The sequence below is a fragment of the Anticarsia gemmatalis genome, chromosome Z, assembly GCF_050436995.1.
Source record: "Anticarsia gemmatalis isolate Benzon Research Colony breed Stoneville strain chromosome Z, ilAntGemm2 primary, whole genome shotgun sequence".
Classification (NCBI taxonomy): Eukaryota; Metazoa; Arthropoda; class Insecta; order Lepidoptera; family Erebidae; genus Anticarsia; species Anticarsia gemmatalis.
In genome coordinates, this window is record NC_134776.1 from 3,914,435 (window position 1) to 3,934,189 (window position 19,755).

The window sequence follows — 19,755 nt, forward strand, 5'->3', positions numbered from 1 at the left end:
ACTTAAACACAACTACTGTAATCTTTATGTCCATGACAGTTCGTTTTCTGACATGTGTGCACACCTTCGAAATGAATGATATTATCTTTCTCTCTCGGGTGAAAAGGCGAGTGATAGCCGAGTGGTTTAATTGATTTCCTAAGCATGCAACCCGATGACCTTTTGAAATAACGTATGTAGTAGGAATGAACCATCACATGCTAGATAAAGATAATCTCAAACGCTCGCATTTCCTCATAGCTTCGAAAGACAAGAAATTTCGTGCCTGAGATTTTTTCGTTTAAAGTCAGCAGGCTCACTTCCGAAAGAATCTAGTCGAAAATAAAATTTGATTAATTCGAACAAATGTCTAATTGGTACTCTCGAATTTACACTAGCGCGCGATCATGTAATCTCGATCATAGTAAGCGATAATTAAAAAGTACTTAATACTTTTGACATCTTCGACGACCCTAAGATAAAAACAGTTATTAATACACGCAAAAATCAAGGTACTAAGACGAAAGTCCTATATCTCGGTTAGGAATCTTTATTATAATTTAAATGCATAGTCGTGAAAGTTTTTGAAAATAAATATTCGAATAGCTTTAGTTAGACGTTGATACGGCTCTTCTGCCCTCAAATTAAGAAACAGATTGAAATAAAATTTGGCCAAAAGATTTCTATATTTTGTGTAGACATCTACCAGGAGGAATACGCTAGCAGAACCACCTCATACATAATTAACATAACCAAACGTTTGTAATTCAAAAAATAGCATGGCACATACATTTGAAATACAGTTTTATAACAATATTGGATATGTACCTACCTACTTATTATGAACTTTCATTATTGTATTAGCTAATAGTTGGTCTGATGTTTTAGTTGCTACTGCCACAGAATTTTTAGGGTGATCCATCAGTAGAATGACCGTGCCAAAGTAACTTATCCGACTGGCCGAAGAGAATGACTAATACTGGTAACAACATAATAATAAATAAATAACATTACAGTAGCTGCACAACAGTAAATACTGTAGTTACCATCAACATCAACATGTTATGTTCCATTCACTTACATAATAAACATCGTCATACAAAACTGTATCAATAACATTGATATTTTTACTTCTAAAACGTAATAAAAGCGTGTTATTAATATGAGTGCGTAGTTTTAAGAAAACCCCGTGCCGACCTTTTGCTTGTAAAAAGTCCGAAACGCAATATCGTTGAACTATTTCATCGTATTAAGTTTTTATCAATCACTCGGATGTGCTAACATCGGATTTGTTAGATGCGGTAATTTAATATTGATTAAGAAAACTTAGTTCAAGTTCGATCACTTTCCCTTACGATAAAACTACTGTATTCTTTGTAGACTCAAGTTAAATATCTAATTAATTCAAATGATCTGTAATTCAGTATCAATTTTTAGAAAAGTTTCAAATCGAATTTAATTTCCGAGGGCTAGAGTTTTCTAAGTCATTCAGAAATTCATCTACAATATTTTCTAACAGGCTGCCCACAACCTTTTACTAAACCAAAACAGTTCCAGCATCTTTCAGCAAAGTCACGTCACAAAAAAACAATATATTCACTATCGTATTAATACCGTATCTATCAGATCATTGCTTATTGAACCTTGTCGTGACGTCACATCGTCTGCTCATAAAAGCTGCGCGCGCGCCGCTTGGGTTTGTTTACACACGAACATCATTAGCGTTGCTACTAGTGCCTATACTATAACTGTTTACGCGTTTTACTCGCAAAATACAAGATGATGAGCGTCCACGCAGGAAATGAAGAGACCCAGCTTTCTTCATCACCTCCAGATAAGGTTAGTGATGATTACGAGCTTTTGTGTGATAGAGCAAAGCTAAAAAAAGCCTTTCATAATAACTATTTAGCTTTTAAAAACATATTTTGGTATCTTCAGCAGCAGAGTAGTCGAGTAATTTTGTCGTGTTTTCTAGATTTTTCCAGTTGTTTTACAAGCCATTTGTAAATGGACTTAAATAATGATTGCTCAATAAAACACTATAATTAAGTTTGCTTGCGAAATTGTCCCTTCTAATGTTTTACATAAATATACGTTAGCTTTGTTTACAAAGACAAAACAGGTATAAAGCATTTATAAACCAGACGTAGAACAAGAATCTAGCATTAGCGAAGTAATATGTGTTAATTATACGTCTAAACCACAAACCGTAATATGTACCTGTGTTTGTTAGGCTTCCTACACACATTCGGTTCGGTATTAATCGGCCTAGCCGACCGGCAAAACCGACTATGAGTAGACGAATCTTCGGCAAAAATGCCACTCGACATCGTCGCACCGAACGTGCCGAACCGAATATGTGTGTAGCAAGTATCTAATCTGGTTCGCCGACCGGGTAGGGCGATAAATGCCGAACCGAGCATGTTTGTAGCAAGCCTTAGGTACATAATTATTTCTAAATAGCGAATTTCCGTTTGCTTCAAATAGAATCAATCAAGTTTAACATTGGACTGGAATGTCGGTGATCTAGTTAATAAAACTCAGGAATCAAGTGTTATTAAGCTATATTGTACGATAGATATAATAACTTATTACGAATTTTTGCAGTTTTATTCTGTTTATGTTTTGTGAAATAAGTAAATGGCCTTTTAAAAAGGTAACTTTAGGGATCGTATTCGTATGATCAGAAAGTGTTATTTTTGTTACCAGATAAACAATTTTATTTGCCGTTTGAATAACATGTACTTGTTAAAGTTCGTTTGGGGTGTTCTTTAAGTGTTGTTTTAATTAATAATTAACCTAACCAACTCCAATTTTGATAAACCTCGATACCTTCTTACACATTTTATCAGTTATATAGGTACTTCATCCGTAAGTTAATTTGGCAATTCATTTCAAAGTAACGGTTATTTTACTGATTGGCTATTTACATTATTAATAACAAACAATACATAAAAATAAACACTAGGCTTTCTCTTAGCGACACTGCAAATAATTTGATAGGTAAAATACATTCTTGCGTTAAACCCATTTCACGATAACAGCAGCGTTGAAAACCAATCCGATTTTCGCGGGACGTCCCGATTTTTGCGTATTATGTCTGAGGAAGGAAACTCGGTCCAGCTTTTCAAAAACCAAAAAGCTTTTGCAATATCAAAATAATTTGCTCTCTTTTTAGAGAAAAAAAAATGTAGCACATCGATCCTCAGATGATCTGCAGTCAAGTAGAAAGAAGCTATTGTGTCTAGCACAAAACATATTTTTATATCACGTTGGTAGGTATTTTACAAACTAAGAATCCCAAACTTGTAACAACGCATGTAAAGTAAAAATGTAAATAAATACTGAGTGTTACGGTTAAGAAAGTTGATAAGAAAAGTTATTTGACTGAAAATTAAAAACGTTCTAATATATTTTTGTCAGGATTCACATTTATCCACTACCTACTTTCTAAGGAAAGAAAGAGGCATTTTCTATCATTGTATCGTTACTACACTTTCTTAGACCGATTCATGGATAGAAAACCCTAACGAAATCAGTTAAAGACAGATAATTTCGACGCATAAATCTTAGATAGCAATCTATCTGTAACCTTTGATAGGCTATTAAAAAATGAGTGTTGGAAAGTGATCGAAAAAACATCATATTAACCCTGTAACGATTTTTGTACATGAATAAAACTAGATGATTGCGTAAACTTTCGATTAGTTACCGCCAGTTACCGGTAACATTATCAGTAGTTTGTAAATATTGTGTGTTATTGAAAATTGCTGATTAATTAATAACAACATTTATTGCACAAGCTATGTAATATTGTAAATATTGCGTCATAATATATTCAATAACAGTTAAGTGCCGAAAAATATACATAAGTTATTATCATGGGCAATCAATTAAATTTCATTCTATGTGGAATATACACATGAGGAATTTACTGTGAAACATTGAGTTTACTATTATTTTTGGGTTTTTTGACAGAACTTTATATATTTTAATTTCAATTGATAGACGGTATTCTTAATAGCAATAAATGCACCTATAGCGGGATATACTTACATTATTTGGTATCAAAATAGATTTATCTGTTTAAGGCCATAACTATAAAGTAACGTTGGTTGCGAGGCGAGCTTTTTGCATATCACGAGTCGTGACGTTGTGTCAAATCATTGTCACCTACAATAAACTGAGGTTATCAGTAAACTATTTAACTGCGATACGAATAACTTATTTAATTTCAAATAATAATAATTTACACGATAAGTGAATGTGTTATTATTTTTTACATTCATAATTAATTACTTATAACGATAATTAAATTCATTGAAACCGTTATCATTATTGCGAAGTTTAATTGTTTTTTGATTGACTTTTTCGATTTAATATTGCCACTAGGCTCCTCTGAATCAACCCGAAGTGAAAAAATGTGACTGCTACACACGTAATAACTTGTATTTATTGAAAGTATTTGTAACTTAAATAAAATATTAGCGGCTTTGTCGTTTGAGGTGATAGTTTATACCATTTCGTCGTCGAAAAAGAAAAGATGATCACGAAGTTTAGCGGCCAATATCCAAAAACGAGCATTCATCGACAGAAAACAATTAATTTAATGATGATACCTCTTGTCCCGATAGCTCAGAAAAATGAATACTGCGAAAAACAGTGTCCATACAAAGCAAAAAACATACAGTGTCATATGTTTATGTAGGGGACTGTAATTGGAAAAGCTTGGTTGGCTTAGTTTTCCGGAGGGTCCTTGATTATTTGAAACGCTGACGTGGCTATAAACTTGGAACTAGTCTGGGCATTTAGGTTGAAAAGTCAAGCAATAATGCTATCAAGAAAAAGACCAGCATTGACCAAATTATATAGAGGCTTTCTGTTCCTCTACCAAAGTCGGAGATAAACGTTATCTCGTGTTAGTTACGAGCCCATGCGGTGGCGGGCGGTGACGGGCGGTGACGGGCGTCGACTCACCCCAGGGTTATCGTCACTATTTAATTTACCACGCAACCTGAATGTGGCTAAATGGATCGCTCCTTATCACCAATATGTCTATGATGCAAACGTGATAATTTTTACGTGAGTTGCATAATGCTCAAAGCTTATGAGAAGAGTACTTACAGGATAAAGTTCGAGCTGATAGATATACGTATATAGCTCATAACGACGTTAAAACTATGAATATCCAGAATTATCCAGAAATATTATGGAGTTCGAGGTTATGGTCATTTTAAGATAATCGTCACAGAGAAAATTCAGGTTTCGGTTAGGTTTGGCTATTTGAGTTGTGATAATAGTTACTTCTTGATGAAATACGTTTTAAAACAGCACTTGACATTTCACATAAATTACAGCTGATACGACAATTCACAGGTCACATTCTTCGCTTACAGATAGTAATGACGAATCCCTTAAAATACATTGCGAATAAATTCAATTACGAGATAACGACGAATGAATCAAACTATGATCGTTTTTGCACTTGCTTGATATATTGTATTGCTGCTTAAAACGATACATTCTTACATTGTATTTATAACTCAATTTACGAACACACACACGAATGAGAGTTTCCCAGAACACCAGCTTATTTTAAGGTCAGAGTGATCAGACCCTTACCATTTGCCACTGGACATCACTATTCTAACTTCTTTTTTCTTCCCTTTCTAGCCAAAACTAATGGAAGGTGGAAACTACATCCGTGAGGGCCGAGACTCTAGCAAGTCCACGTGGCTTCTGTTCTCTCCGGCCACTCCCGATGAAGCCGGTGCCTTAGCCAAGTTCTTGAGCGTCTTCTCCTCATATGGAGTCAACCTCAGCCACATTGAGTCCAGGTCCTCGGCCAGACGACCCGGCTATGAGTTCATGGTGGAGTGTGAACATGGAGCAGGGGACTTCGGCGCGGCTCTCGACGAGCTCAAGAATAATGTTGGTTATTTGAACATCATCTCCAGGAATTACAAAGATAACAGATGTGAGTTATTATGAATGTGAAATGGTAGCAACAAATAATTTTTTGAATATATTTTGAATGAACTAATAACTAGGAATATTCGATTTAATTGCTGTTAATGTAATATAATACGGACTTGATACTCTCTCAGTTTAAACCACTTTAATTTTTAATTAAAGTGATTTAAACCAGGTTAATTTTTAACCTTTTTATTTATTGAATTAACCATATTAGATAATTCGATTAATAAAATAATTGGTTCAATAAATAAAACAATACTCTTTGTCCTAAACAGATGCGGTACCCTGGTTCCCTCGTCGTATCCGTGATCTGGACAGATTCGCCAACCAGATTCTGTCATATGGAGCTGAACTGGACTCGGACCACCCTGGTTTTACCGACCCCACTTACAGGGCTCGTCGCAAGTACTTCGCTGATATTGCATACAACTACAAGCATGGCCAGCCGCTACCTCACGTGAACTATACGAAGGAAGAAACCGCTACATGGGGCGTAGTCTTCAAGAAGCTGACAGAGCTGTATCCCACGCACGCTTGCAAGGAACATAACCACGTGTTCCCGCTGCTGATTGAGAACTGCGGTTACAGAGAAGACAATATTCCTCAACTGGAAGATGTCTCCAACTTCCTCAAAGGTGAATTTTAACAGATATCTCTAGAATTATTTTTATTACATGTTAGGGGCGTTTTTTGTTTATATACCTATCTGTAATTCAAAGCCTTAGCCTTATAAGCGAAACCAAATTAAATATTTATGATCACAAATAGTAACATAAAATGAATACCATTTTCAGATTGCACAGGCTTCACTCTCCGGCCGGTAGCTGGTCTCCTCTCATCCCGTGACTTCTTGGCTGGCCTTGCTTTCCGCGTGTTCCACAGCACCCAGTACATCCGCCATCACTCCCGGCCACTGTATACTCCTGAACCAGACGTGTGCCACGAACTTCTCGGTCACGCGCCGCTCTTCGCCGATCCCGCCTTCGCACAGTTCTCTCAGGAGATCGGACTCGCGTCTCTCGGAGCCCCTGATGATTATATTGAGAAGCTTGCTACTGTAAGTTCTTATTATTTGTCTGCCTTTTTTGGGTGACCGAGTAACTGTTTCTGATTATGACGAGATCGAGATTTAGATATTTTGTTCCTTTAAATGATCTCAATAAGTCTACACACTTCTCTCCTAAAATCATACGATGGGATGACTTTCATTAACGAGTAACTGTGTTTTCAGTGCTTCTGGTTCACGGTAGAATTCGGTCTTTGCCGACAAGAAGGCAAGCTTAAAGCTTTCGGAGCTGGTCTGCTGTCATCGTTCGGAGAGCTGCAGTACTGTCTCTCTGATGAGCCCGAACTCCGTGAGTTCGACCCGGAGTCCACCGGTGTCACTAAGTATCCTATCACGGAGTACCAGCCTGTGTACTTCGTCGCTAACAGCTTTGAAGACGCTAAGGAGAGAATGATGTAAGTACTTACTTAAAGTATTGTAAATATTTCGTTATTTTATTACAGTGTATAAAAGAGAAATAATTCCAAAGTTCACTATTTGATAGTAAACCTTTGCCTACTTTCCGTTTACCTTTTAACTCACAGTATTTTTCTCAAATTTCAGTAAATTCGCGCAGACAATCCCCCGTGACTTCGGAGTGAGGTACAACCCATACACACAGAGTGTTGACATCCTGGACTCTCCAAGACAAATGAAAGATCTTCTCCGAGAAGTGCACCAGGAAATGAACCTGCTACTCAATGCCATGGACAAACTGTAGTCGGTCAACTGGTGAACCATAGAGACACAGTCTACTTACTTTACTCGGAAAAATTGATAATTATTGGATGCATAATGCATATTCTACTGTTAGCTCCGACTAACATGAAGACCAAAGACTGCTGGTTAGGACTTTAGCACCCTAATGTTGGCAAACCTACTGACCTAATGCAAAAGCATTTGGGCAAGGACAGGTGTGTCATAACAGTGGATTCTAAGCCTAACTGGTCAGATACAGTGTCATAAAGGTTATTCTTCAAATTGTTCAAAGAAATTCTCTCTAGTAGTATAATATATACAGTTGGCTGGTCCAACAATCACAATACCGTTTGTTAAGCTGCCTATGCTGATCAATACTTAGCAAAAACTGAATCAAAGTTCTATATAGAGGCCTAGTTTTAGTAAACTTCAGTTAATTAGAGATTTTATTATTTAATTTATGTTAGGTTTAGATTTTTATACATTTGAGTGCACTGCATTTAAAACAATCACAATATTAATTTACGGATGTATTATAAAACCATTAATATAAGATTATTTGTTAGTTTGTATGTAATTTATATTTACAAGATATAAGCTTAAGTCAGATGTAAGTTAGATTAATTTTCAGTAAATAAATGTTGTTCTTTATAACAAATACTTTGTTTTATTTGACTATACAATGGCAAATCTGAACAAGTGCTATAAAATGGTTCAACCATAGCAGAAGTTATTAAGTGCTGCTCCCGTAGTAATAATGCCCCAATATGAGTGCAGGTGGTTAAGAAAACATTTACCTACACATATTTTTTTCTAAACTTAGGTATGCTGTACCATACCAGTGGCCATAAGTAATGTAATGGCCACTATTTCATTATCTGTAGGTACAAGCTGCAGGTCTGCAACAAGCGTAAGAGTAGTTTTCCGAAGCTCAAATTCAAAAAGACATGGCAGGAACTCCCAAAATTTCGATATTGATAATGCAGTACGGACGACGACATATGGAACAAATTTAATTTTTATTGAAAGTCTACGAACGAACTATAAGCACTGCAATTATCTGCGAATAAAAATAATTTGAATTTTTTGAATTTGAATTTGCATATTATCGCGGGCTCGATAAACACTCGAAAAAGTACTTTGACTTGTTTTAAAAAACTGGTGCGACGATTGCTACAAGTTTGTCATATACTTCTCTAACAGTTGGGTCTGTTTTAAAACTGTGTATTAGTGTAATGATCCTACAATTTAATGATTTCGTCGTTCTATCGGGTTTGTTTTGAAAAAATCTCAACAATTCCTGATTTGACAGATTTTTACTTGACAGTTGACTTTGACATCTGCCTTCGTTCCGATACACGGTACGGTTTTAATTAAATTGCTACTGGTTTTATTACTATTTATATTATCAATAGAAGAGAGAATTGTTCTAAAAATAATATATTATTGTCTAATTTTTTTTCATAATTATTTACTCATGCGCTTAGTTAGGGAAACGATGTGGAATGGTCAGCAATAAGCGACGCAGCGTCATCTATGATCGTACGTGGTGAACTATGGTTTATGCAAGATGCGAAAATGCGCTTTGAAAAATATCCAATTAAATTATTCAAAATACAAATAATTACCAAATTAGCTATTCTGACACAATTACTAGAGCTCTGGTATGTGGTTAGAATAGGTACCTACATTTCTCGCGCTGCCTCTGGAAATGTAAGTAGAACAAAAATAAAAAGATTAATAAATACAACTACATTTATTGAAATACATCTTCACATCAATAATATCAATAAACATAATAAGTTTATTATTATTTTTGTGTCTTTGATTTTCTAGGACTAAGGAGTCCTAGAGAATCCAGATTACGTCATAATCCTAGTGATTATCCCTATTTACAAGGACAATCACTGATTGTCGTGAAACTTTGGAAAATCTACAAGGGAAAACTAAAACTATGGCTCATAATTGGCGCAATATCCATCTTACATTCATAGCCCAGCATTCGCCGAGAGCTCTGCACTTGCGACTCCACTCTGGACAGCCAATGAAGGCAAGCCAGAGGGTGCGGCGGCCTGTTTCTTGGTATGATTTCACTCTAACCAACCAATCATAGCAACCCGGATATGAGGAAAGATCAGTTCCTCCTGGAGTAGGTAATTAGGTGTCGTGTAATCGTTAATCCCCTTCACTTAGAGGTGACCTGGCCCGCAGGTCATGCGGCCCTGCCTTATTTAAGGCTTAACCTATAGGTTAAACCTGCCGGCTTTTATTAATATTATAGTCTTAATTTTAACAATTATAAACATTTCTTTAGTCTAAGTAGTATTAACTTTACAATTTAATTACTTACTTTACACGTCATTTCAGTAAATGTTTCTACTTATTATTGTAGTAGGTAGGTATTGACAGTTATCTGATGTGTCTGTCAGTAGGTACTTACTTAATAAGATAAATTCTATTTGGTCAGACTTTGGCTCACATATAGATTGTACACTACCTAAACCTTACATTTTGAAAAATGCATTTAATTGATGCACCTATTTTACTAAAATTTGAATACCTACGTTTAATTAAAATTTTAGTGCCTATGACATTTACATAATTCGATTATTTTTGACAATATTATACATAAATACATCCATACTTACATAAAATCACGCCTTTTCCCTAATGGAGTAGGCAGAGATCAAAGATCGCCACTTGGCAAGATCCTTATTATTTAAAGGTTAATACCTATAAATTGTAAATTTAACTAATTTACTGAATATATTGATTATATTCGTTTGTATATAGGTAATGTTTATCTAAAAGATCCTAATCTTTACTTGAAGTAGATTAGATACCGATTCGGTAACAAAAAGCACTCAGGTAGGTACTTTATTAAACTATCGCATGACTTTATATATTTTTTTACTTTTTACTGACTTTATAATTATTGTAGAAACTACGATTGTGTAAGTAATTTAAGACTTCAACTGCGATTTAAATCTCAATTATGATGTTAAACTATTACACGATAACACGACAGATATATCTAAAGGAGCAGAACTGTGCCTCGATTCTCTACTACTATCGACTACCGACAACCGAACTGTCATCGAGAAATTTTGTAGGAAAATCTGATCAGCGCCCCTGGCGGATGTCGTAGGAAACATTTTGACAGTACATTCTAAATGTCAAAATTTCGATAGCTAGCCGGTTGTCGGTAGTCGATAGTGGTAGAGAATCGAGGTACAGGTACAATAACAAAAACAGCCAGTGATAACGACATAATAAGCAGTGATAAACAGAAAATGAGAGAAAACGTACCACCCATTTCATTTACACAACTTTAGTTAGATACCTCTGCATAAGGTTTTTTATCTTTTTGGCAATTCTGCCAAATTCTTAGCCTCCTGTCTGTGGGATGTCAAAATTAAACATTTAGATTTTCAGGATACAGGACATGGTTTTGTAAGTATAAAACTTATTTAAAAAATACTTACATTAATTAAAAATAAAGAATAATGCCTAGAAAGTATTGGACTAGAATGTATCAACGTTAAAGTAGTAACAGTAGGTACCTAAGTAAAATTATTTAGAACACAAAGAAAAAAAAAACAATATAACAGGCCGAAAGTACTGCGTTGGTTTGGTGTACCTACATTTTATAAAACAAAAAATTATAATGTAGGTTAGGTAAATTTGGGTAACTTTGAATCATTTGGGTAACATTGACAGTGGGAATTTGAACTAGTTTCGATAATTTTTCATATGAAACAAAAACAATTGATAAAAGTTTGCAAAACTAAAATAAACCTTTATCAATTGTTTTGGTTTCATATGAAAAAATAATAAGGTTGACTGTACTACAATACGAATTAGGTACCGTAAAACGGGGTGAATAGAAACAATTTTCAACTTTGTCCTAAAAATTTGTTGCGAATAACTTGTTATTTTTATTGTCGGGTTCTTTTATATCATGTCCGGCGCCATGAAGATAGAGCTAAACCCATATTTGTCCAAAAATATGCATAATTTTACGATATTTCCTTAAAAAAATGGTCATTTTCTATTCACCCAGCGATAGGGGTAAATCGAAACGACCAAAGGGGTGAATGGAAAAACTGTTAGGGCTGCCAAAGACGACTTATCCAACATACTGAAAAGGGAGGTTGTGTGTTTAAAAATTTAAATAACCGGTGATAATTACTTTAACTCAAAAAATAAAGCAAGATAACCTAACTAACTTTCATACTATATGCAGTAGTTTGCCGTTATAACTTTGATACAATGATAATTGTAGAGTTCAGAAGATTAATGACTATTAATTTTTCATTGTTTATGTTAATTTTATTTACAGTTTTTGACAACCCTATTTATTAATCTCTATTGACCCCTCACTCGTTTCTATTCACCCCTTAGGCGTTTCTATTGAACCCTGCTATGTTTCCATTTACCCCATACTGCAGTTCTATTCACCCTTCAAACGATTCTATTCACCCCGTTTATACAAAAAAAATACTATTTCCATGATTTAAACATATTTTTTAAATTTAAAAACGTTTCTTCAATTAACAATATTGTATCTTTATAAATTAATATACACCTAAAGAGATAAACACTTCAAACAACTCATTAGAAAAGAAATCCCACTTTAAATCCAAAGTTTTGAGGGTCGATATTAAGGCATTCAAGGACGGTAGACTTTGAAGCAATTTTTTGGGTATAAATCTCAATTTAAACATTTAAACAATTATAACACCGCAGAGAAGTAATATCGACGTGTAATCATTTAAAATTTGAACAAAATTCTTCAACGAGAAGTACTCAAATATTAGCCTTGAAAACTTTCCTGATTTTTTTTCTATTCACCCCGCGAATTCTATTCACCCCGTTTTACGGTATACGGAATCTTTAACTATAATTTGTAAAACATTCGATTTAATAATAATGTTGCAGATAGGGTCGATGCGATATGCAAATCTTTGTTTAAATAAAATTGTACATACGTACTTTTTAAACTATTTTGATCGACTATCGATTTTTTTTTACTTAATTAAACAAAAAAGGCAATTCATTTAAATGCTGCATCAGCCCAAAAATTGGTGCAGCGGATATTTTTTTTTTTATAATTCTTATAACTTCAAGCTTGTAACCCCTGATCTGTCAAATTTGGCAGCTCCAGTCCAGCATAATTCTAAACGTATGCACATAACCTAAAAATTAATGTACGTACGTTGTGCCCTTCACCATTTATTTGTACACGGGTAGAATCACTTTTGATCGGATTCTCATTTTGGCGAAGTACAGTCAAGTTAAACAGCTTATTTATACCACTTAGAAAGTACCAACAATGGGCTATATTAATATCAGTTCCAAACAATTGATCACGGGTAATTTTACCGCTAAACTAATTCAAATAGGTATAGGTAACTCGATCAATTTGCTCATTCTTTTGTTTGTGACTTTGCCGATGTTTCTTCTTTATTGAACAATGTTTGTAATTCTATTTATACGTAGGTATCTATTCTATCTATTCCCAATTAATTTGAAAACAAGCACAAGGTTATGTTTTTTCTGTTTATAGTTAGTTGGTGGTGCCTGGCTTCGGCAGCGTTTGTAATACGCTATTTTCCTTTATAGGAAGTAAAATCATGAATATTGTTCTGAATCCATAGCTTGGGGAAGACCTTGTCAGAAGCCTGTAACATAATTACATACTATACTATGTCAAGGCACTGCACCAAACATGCAGTCAAAATAAATATTTTAATACATTGTAACTTAACATTTCCCATTTTACCTTAACACTTCTCTGGCAGTATCATATATCAGCGCGATACAATAAAAAGCCTATGTTGCGAAGTTTGGGCTATTTACTGTGGTCAACTTAAAGATTTTACTTCGTTAAATGTACTCATTTAACAAAGAAAAAAAAGGCTAACTCAATTCTGACGATATTTCTTAAACATGGCATCTGTAAAGCTTTGACAACTGCTACTGGCCAGGCTTTGACTGCATGTGTTTTCCAAATGTGGGCTCTTTTCTTTGGTGTCCCGTTTTCTACTATGTCTGCCTCTGCTGTTTTTGTTTTTATACCGAGCTCTGCGCTTATGTATACTTTCATAACTATCTGTGGAATCATCATCTGTACTGCTAGTTTGTCTGGTTTTGTGGCTCCTTTTTTTCTTATCTGTGGTAGTACTTTCCACTGTAGACATCTCACTTCTACTCTCATTGCTAATGATAATCCTGCTCCTGCTGCTGCTGCGATGTCTTGAGCGCTGAATCAAAAAAGTTTGTAAACAAAATAGTCCTTACTGTAATCTTTGATCTAAAAACATAGGTAATAGAAAATTCCACTGTATGTTTAATTAAGAGGAATTAACTAAAGAGGTCATATGGGTCATAATTTTCGCCGTTTTGAAGACATTTTTCGTTGCTACTGCGCTCCTAATGGTCGTAGCGTAATGTTATATAACCTTACCCAATAAATACGCTATCCAATCGTAAAATATTTTTTCACTTTGCACCAGTAGTTCCTGAGATCAGTGCATTCACCCAAACAAACTACAATTTTATAATATTAGAATAGAAGTGTAGATATCAAATATTGTTACTTATAACGACTGGGCTATATTATTATATATAAGCATAAATATTTTTTCGAGAAGCATTTATAATCGTACAGTTAGGGTGCGTACAGTTGAGCGTAATTGTATGTACAGTTCAAATGTAAAGTGAAACAAAAATCCCCCTTGATAAGACTTTATAGCTGGCGAGTTTATGTACTGTCAAAATAATAATTGTAAGGCCTTTTCATGCCTAGTAGTCAACAGTTAACAATTTAATTAAAATCCAACGGTTTATAAATTTTGGAAAGAATGGGTAGCAATTAGCATTATGTCAAATGTTATATATGTTACTGTAAAAGCCCGAACTGTGGTAAATCCTAAGATTTTCCGGTAAAACCTAAGATTTACCAACTCTCAATGGTAAAAGTCCGAACAAGCCAGAGTTTAAAAACTATGTTACGATATATAAAAAAATCCTCCTTCATAACTATGTTTATAACTATTTCACGGTATAATTATATACTGTGACATAGTTATAAAGAAGGAGTTTTGGGCACAGCGACATGGGTAGGTTAGGTTAGAAGGCTAAGGTGGGAGCGAGTGAAGCGAAGCTCCCACCTTAGCCTTCGTGGTTATTTTTTTTTAACCACCCAGAAGGAGGAGCCCCGCTAAGCGGGGCTCCGGCGACATCTCGACATCATCAAGTGAATATAGGTAAAAGTTCGAAATAAAAGAATTGATCGGAGTTTTACCATTGCGAGTTGGTAAATCTTAGGTTATACCGGAAAATCTTAGGATTTACCACCGTTCGGGCTTTTACAGTAACATATATACATTTTTCGAATGTAGGACTGAATTGACTGAACTCAGGAAACGAAAACTGGGTATGTTCAGGTAATCACCATAAACACTCGCCTTTCATGTAGTTGCTATAAAGGGATGTAAAGGCAGTAGTATTAGAGCCCTGTCTCACTAGCTGCTACGTATCCAAGGACTTAATATTGAAATGTCACTATGCCACATCGTCACCACGTGAGGTAGGTGGCATTAATTTCAATATTAACTGCTTGGATACTTAGCCAGCGAGACCGCAATGTCGTCCTAGTGAGGCAGGGCTCTTAAAATTTTACAATATATTTACTTACTCTGGCAATTCTATCTCTAATAAGTTCACCCTCTGTGGGTCTACTTAAGCTGTTAGCAATGCGATGGGCGGCTACTGCTATACATTCCGTGGCCGACGCGTGTCTGTGTATAGCGTCTATTAGTTCTCTTTGCAGCTCAGTGCTGGAATGACTAGCTTTACAGCAACAACATGAATGTTTATCTTTATCTCTATCCAAATGTCTATGCTCCCTGCAAAATAGAAACAGAGAGTATTACATATGAATGGTCTAGCAAGAGATTAGTAAATTAGTACTAAAGATAGAAAGAAATTATATTAGAAAAACATCTTTACTAGTAGTATCATTTGATAAGTTTTAATGTAAGGTTTTAATTTAATGTTATAAAAATTAAATTGTTAATCTCATAGGATATTAAAATGTTTAAAATGATTCGAAGGTTTCACATTTCTAAAAAGAAAGTGTGAAATGTTAAGTTATGGTCATTATGGTTGAGACTCACCCTGCAGTCTGTTGGTTAGTTTGTTGGTCACAAGATGGGTTTGCCTCTGGGGCAAGCTCTGGCTCAGACATCTGATGATCTGTTATATTCTCATTTTGACCAGCAGCCATCTTAATTACAGTCTAGGAAAATAAATATGAAATTATAGGGTGAATTATTTATGTTTTCTAAATGTAGACGTAATGTTTGCTTACTTGTAACAATATATTATTCTGAAAGAAAGCACAATGATTTCATGTTATGTTGCAAAATAATCTATATTTAGCTAAATTTGGAGTGAGAAGAGAGGGACAGCTATTTTTAATGCCAGCAACCCTCAGCTCAGGATTTGTTCAGCACTTGCACTGCACGTGAATACTGATGCAACAAACAAGTACCTTCTATTGAGAAGAGATGGGCCAATAATATAGTTTGAGAACCAAGCAAGAACATAGGATAGTGTCAATTGTGGGAAGCCCATTTCAAATAGAAGTGTTTGGTAATAGTCATGTACCTACAGCCTAGGTGGATAAAGTTGCAGGTAAAAGCAAATCATAGGTATAGCATAATCTTAACCAGTTGCTATGTTGTTCAGTGTCCAGTGTCAGTTTTAGAACAAGCTTAAGACAAAATTTCAACATAATTTGCAACTTGTAGCATAGTAAATAGCAGCTGATGGTTTATTTAATGGCTATGTGATGTACATTACAGTAATATACAAGCAATTTACTACATGTAAATACCATTTGAACCTGTACTATTTTTGAGCCATATCCATATTCAAATTGATAACAAATGATGCACTTACTATGTGAGAGTCAAATACCTACTGCAGCAAAGTATGCTACCATAAAAAAGGCATGACATTACATAGTCCTGAAACGCTCTGTGTAATTTCAAAAATTAAAATAATATTCCTTTACTTAGCAAACAGTAAAGTAGTTTAGGATCAGTTTCACTGTTTCATTGTAAGAGTGTCAGATAACCAATCTGCCAGTTAAAATGACAGCAAACCACAGAGACAGCAGTCTAAATTTAACTTCATTGTCTAATAAACTTTCCGCTAGTTAATCAAAAGTAGTCAACGGGCCTAAATAGCAGATGATGAATACTTGGCAAACTAATAACTCATATTTTTAGATTCTTGAAGGTAGTTAGACATTAATCAGGTTTACACAGGCTGGGTTTGTTGCCATATATAAGCATCTAAATTATTCTCATATAGTAAAAGACCTACCTCACGGTTGGTGATATTTTCCGGATCTTCAGGTATGGTAATGTTGTTGAATTTATCTTCACTTGGTATATATTCGTTCCTGTTTTCATCATAAAAAAAATATTTAAAGTTTTCTTTCATTGATAAATAAATGTCCAATGGGAGCATTTTGTACTTTAATTCTTTAGCAATAGTCGCGTATAGCTCATTGCCTGCAAAGGGCAGATCTGGTCGATCTTTAAAAAATTGACTAAATTTAATATAAACTTCTTTTTGTACTTCTAATGGGACTTTCAGTTTTTTGAAATCCATTTTTGTGATATTAGCTCGAGCCATATGCTAATTAAACTATAACAAATAAGAACACAGTTACAGAACGACAACAGATCCTCAATTTGGGCACGAATGTTTATTTTAACATTTAATCACAAGTGAGTTAGGTATAATACCGCCACAAATTAAAAGATATAATAAAAGTTATTACAGTGTCAGTACAGTACGTATCCATCCATAGATTATAAACCCGGGCGCAACAGTCAACTCTGTCACTGTCTGAAGTTAGGCGTTTGTAGGACTTAGCTTAAAAATCAATAAATTATAGATAGGTAGGTAGGTACCATGATGGAAATGTAGTGCTCAAAACGAGAGGAGAGGAAACGGAACGTATTGATACTGTTTTTAACTTAGCGTATAATCTGTTATTCCTTGTAATAATATTATGATTGTTAAACTATACGAGTTGGTCAGCTCGTCAGCACCTACGATTGGTTATTAAAAAAGGCGCAGCGGAAAATATATCATGATTAGCGATTCAAATTACGGCTTTCAATCTCGGTTTACCAACATCTCGGTGTTGCGGGATTCCGCAATATTTTCCTGTCGCATATTGCGAGATTACGAATGTCAGATCCGTCATGCGCGGGATTGAAAAACTGTGAGCGCGATTGTTGGGCCATTGGATTGTAAACTATAATTTCTGGTATAGGACTAATTTTATTTGGCAGGTCACTAGGTATAATTATCATAAAAAGTGCAGCACACTGTCTAGTCTCGTCTTGTTTCCTTTGCAAAATTTTTAGTTGAATGTTGAGACGATTAGGTAGCTGTACTAAACTATATAGGGATCTAGTTTATTGAAGTATTCATTAGGTAGGTACTTCTGTAACAAGTACGAAAATAAAATGTTATCTGTGAAAGGGTACCAATTTTTCAGCGAAATAGTTTTTTGTAGGTATCTACGTACTTTGCTGTTAAAGTGGTGATCGCAATTTAAATGCGACAAAATTTACCAAGTTATCTATACCATCTATACCTACTCATTTTAAAATTATTAAAATTACTCACTTATTATAAAATTGTAGACTTTGTTTGTTTGGTTGAATGCGCTAATCTCAAGAACTACAGGTGCTAATTGAAAATTGATTTACTGTTAGATGGCCTATTTATTGAGAAAGGTTATAGACTTATTATAACATTGCGCTACGGCCAACAGGGACACAGTAGGTACCAGTATTTCTTTTTACAAAACCTTGGAATAATATGACCCATTCTCTCTTATGTGACGCGAGCTAAGTTGCGCAGCTTGTCTATAAAATGAATATGAACCTGAACTTTTTTTAGGGTTCCGTTACTGAGGGTCCGTACCTTGCTGTAGGACTGTCTGCCCGCCACCAGGCTATATCTCATTAAATATTAAAAAAGCCCTTACAAGGTTATCCTTTTGATATGATTTTATACTGATAACGGCGATAAGCTGACGCTTGAAATTTTCCCAGAATGTGTAGGTTTTTATAAATTACCTACACGAGTTGGACTCGCACTTCGCTAGTAGGTATACCTACTACAATCCTAATGACGCCCTGCCCTTTTTTTAAATATAGCCATCTAAAATTGGACTAGGTACTTAGGTAGTCACTTTTCTACACAATGTGACTTTCTCCAATAAGCCTAATTCACGACATAAAACATTATAAAAATCTCTGCAATAGGTACCTATTCGAATAGGTATATATTTTTTTCAATTATGCAAAAGAAATCGTAGTGATATTAATATTTATTGGCCTATAATTAAGCAACTACATAATAATATTTTAAATTCGGTTGCTCGCCTCCTCGGGTTAACCTGTTGTTGGGATGGCACCATAAGGGCTCCTACACACAGTGCCGTCGGTCATGGACGGGTTTATGCGGCTTGCCGGCGTCATGAGTATTGACAGCTCTGCGCGTCTTGTGCCCTATGTGTGTAGTACAGTAGCCATAATGGGTCATGTCCTCTTCTACTCCGAATGCCTCCAGCCTCTCCCTTTTAGATAAAAATAAATTGTTCTAACAGCGACACCGGATGTCTACTAGCTGGTATCAGAAGAATTCTTTTCTGGAGATTTTACACTGAACTATGACTGCTATAATCATTTATTTATGATTATTACAAATAAAGTCCTAGCTATATTTGAACATGAATGTTTTATTATATTAAAGTTACGCTTACTTAATAAAACGAGCGGTATTTATGTAGTTCAAGAAGGTACTTACGACGTATTAGTTCGCAATTCTGCCGATTCCGGAGATCGGTATAGAGCGTGATGATTACTATGTAGGTATATACTATTTGATTCATACTAATATACGCAGAATCACATCGTTTTTCCATAGGGGTATAAAGAGACCACCAAGTGTTT

At 35.0% G+C, this 19,755-nt stretch overlaps 2 protein-coding genes across 2 annotated transcripts; one reads left to right on the plus strand and one right to left on the minus strand.

Annotated features, from left to right (window-relative positions):
* The first annotated feature begins 1,676 nt into the window (after window positions 1–1,676).
* Hn (phenylalanine hydroxylase) lies at window positions 1,677–8,357 on the plus strand. The gene is made up of 6 exons (XM_076134700.1): window positions 1,677–1,818; window positions 5,653–5,956; window positions 6,231–6,590; window positions 6,750–7,012; window positions 7,187–7,416; window positions 7,565–8,357. The coding sequence occupies exons 1-6, from the start codon at window positions 1,759–1,761 to the stop codon at window positions 7,719–7,721; spliced, it is 1,374 nt and encodes a 457-aa protein (XP_075990815.1). The 5' UTR covers window positions 1,677–1,758; the 3' UTR covers window positions 7,722–8,357.
* Window positions 8,358–9,440: 1,083 nt separating this feature from the next.
* On the minus strand, window positions 9,441–17,624 carry LOC142986623 (uncharacterized). The gene is made up of 5 exons (XM_076135160.1): window positions 17,562–17,624; window positions 17,099–17,177; window positions 15,883–16,004; window positions 15,402–15,612; window positions 9,441–13,965 (listed from the first exon to the last, which is right to left on the minus strand). Exons 3-5 carry the CDS (start codon window positions 15,990–15,992, stop codon window positions 13,627–13,629), a joined length of 660 nt encoding a protein of 219 aa, XP_075991275.1. The 5' UTR covers window positions 15,993–16,004; window positions 17,099–17,177; window positions 17,562–17,624; the 3' UTR covers window positions 9,441–13,626.
* Window positions 17,625–19,755: the final 2,131 nt, after the last annotated feature.

Coding starts and splice junctions, on each gene's coding strand:
- Hn (XM_076134700.1), top strand. CDS start 1,759: ATGATGAGCGTCCACGCAGGAAATGAAGAGACCCAGCTTTCTTCATCA. Junction 1,819..5,652: donor CTTCATCACCTCCAGATAAG/GTTAGTGATGAT, acceptor TTCCCTTTCTAG/CCAAAACTAATGGAAGGTGG. Junction 7,417..7,564: donor GACGCTAAGGAGAGAATGAT/GTAAGTACTTAC, acceptor CTCAAATTTCAG/TAAATTCGCGCAGACAATCC.
- LOC142986623 (XM_076135160.1), bottom strand. CDS start 15,992: ATGGCTGCTGGTCAAAATGAGAATATAACAGATCATCAGATGTCTGAG. Junction 15,613..15,882: donor ACTAACCAACAGACTGCAGG/GTGAGTCTCAAC, acceptor TCTATTTTGCAG/GGAGCATAGACATTTGGATA. Junction 13,966..15,401: donor TTAGAGATAGAATTGCCAGA/GTAAGTAAATAT, acceptor TTTTTGATTCAG/CGCTCAAGACATCGCAGCAG.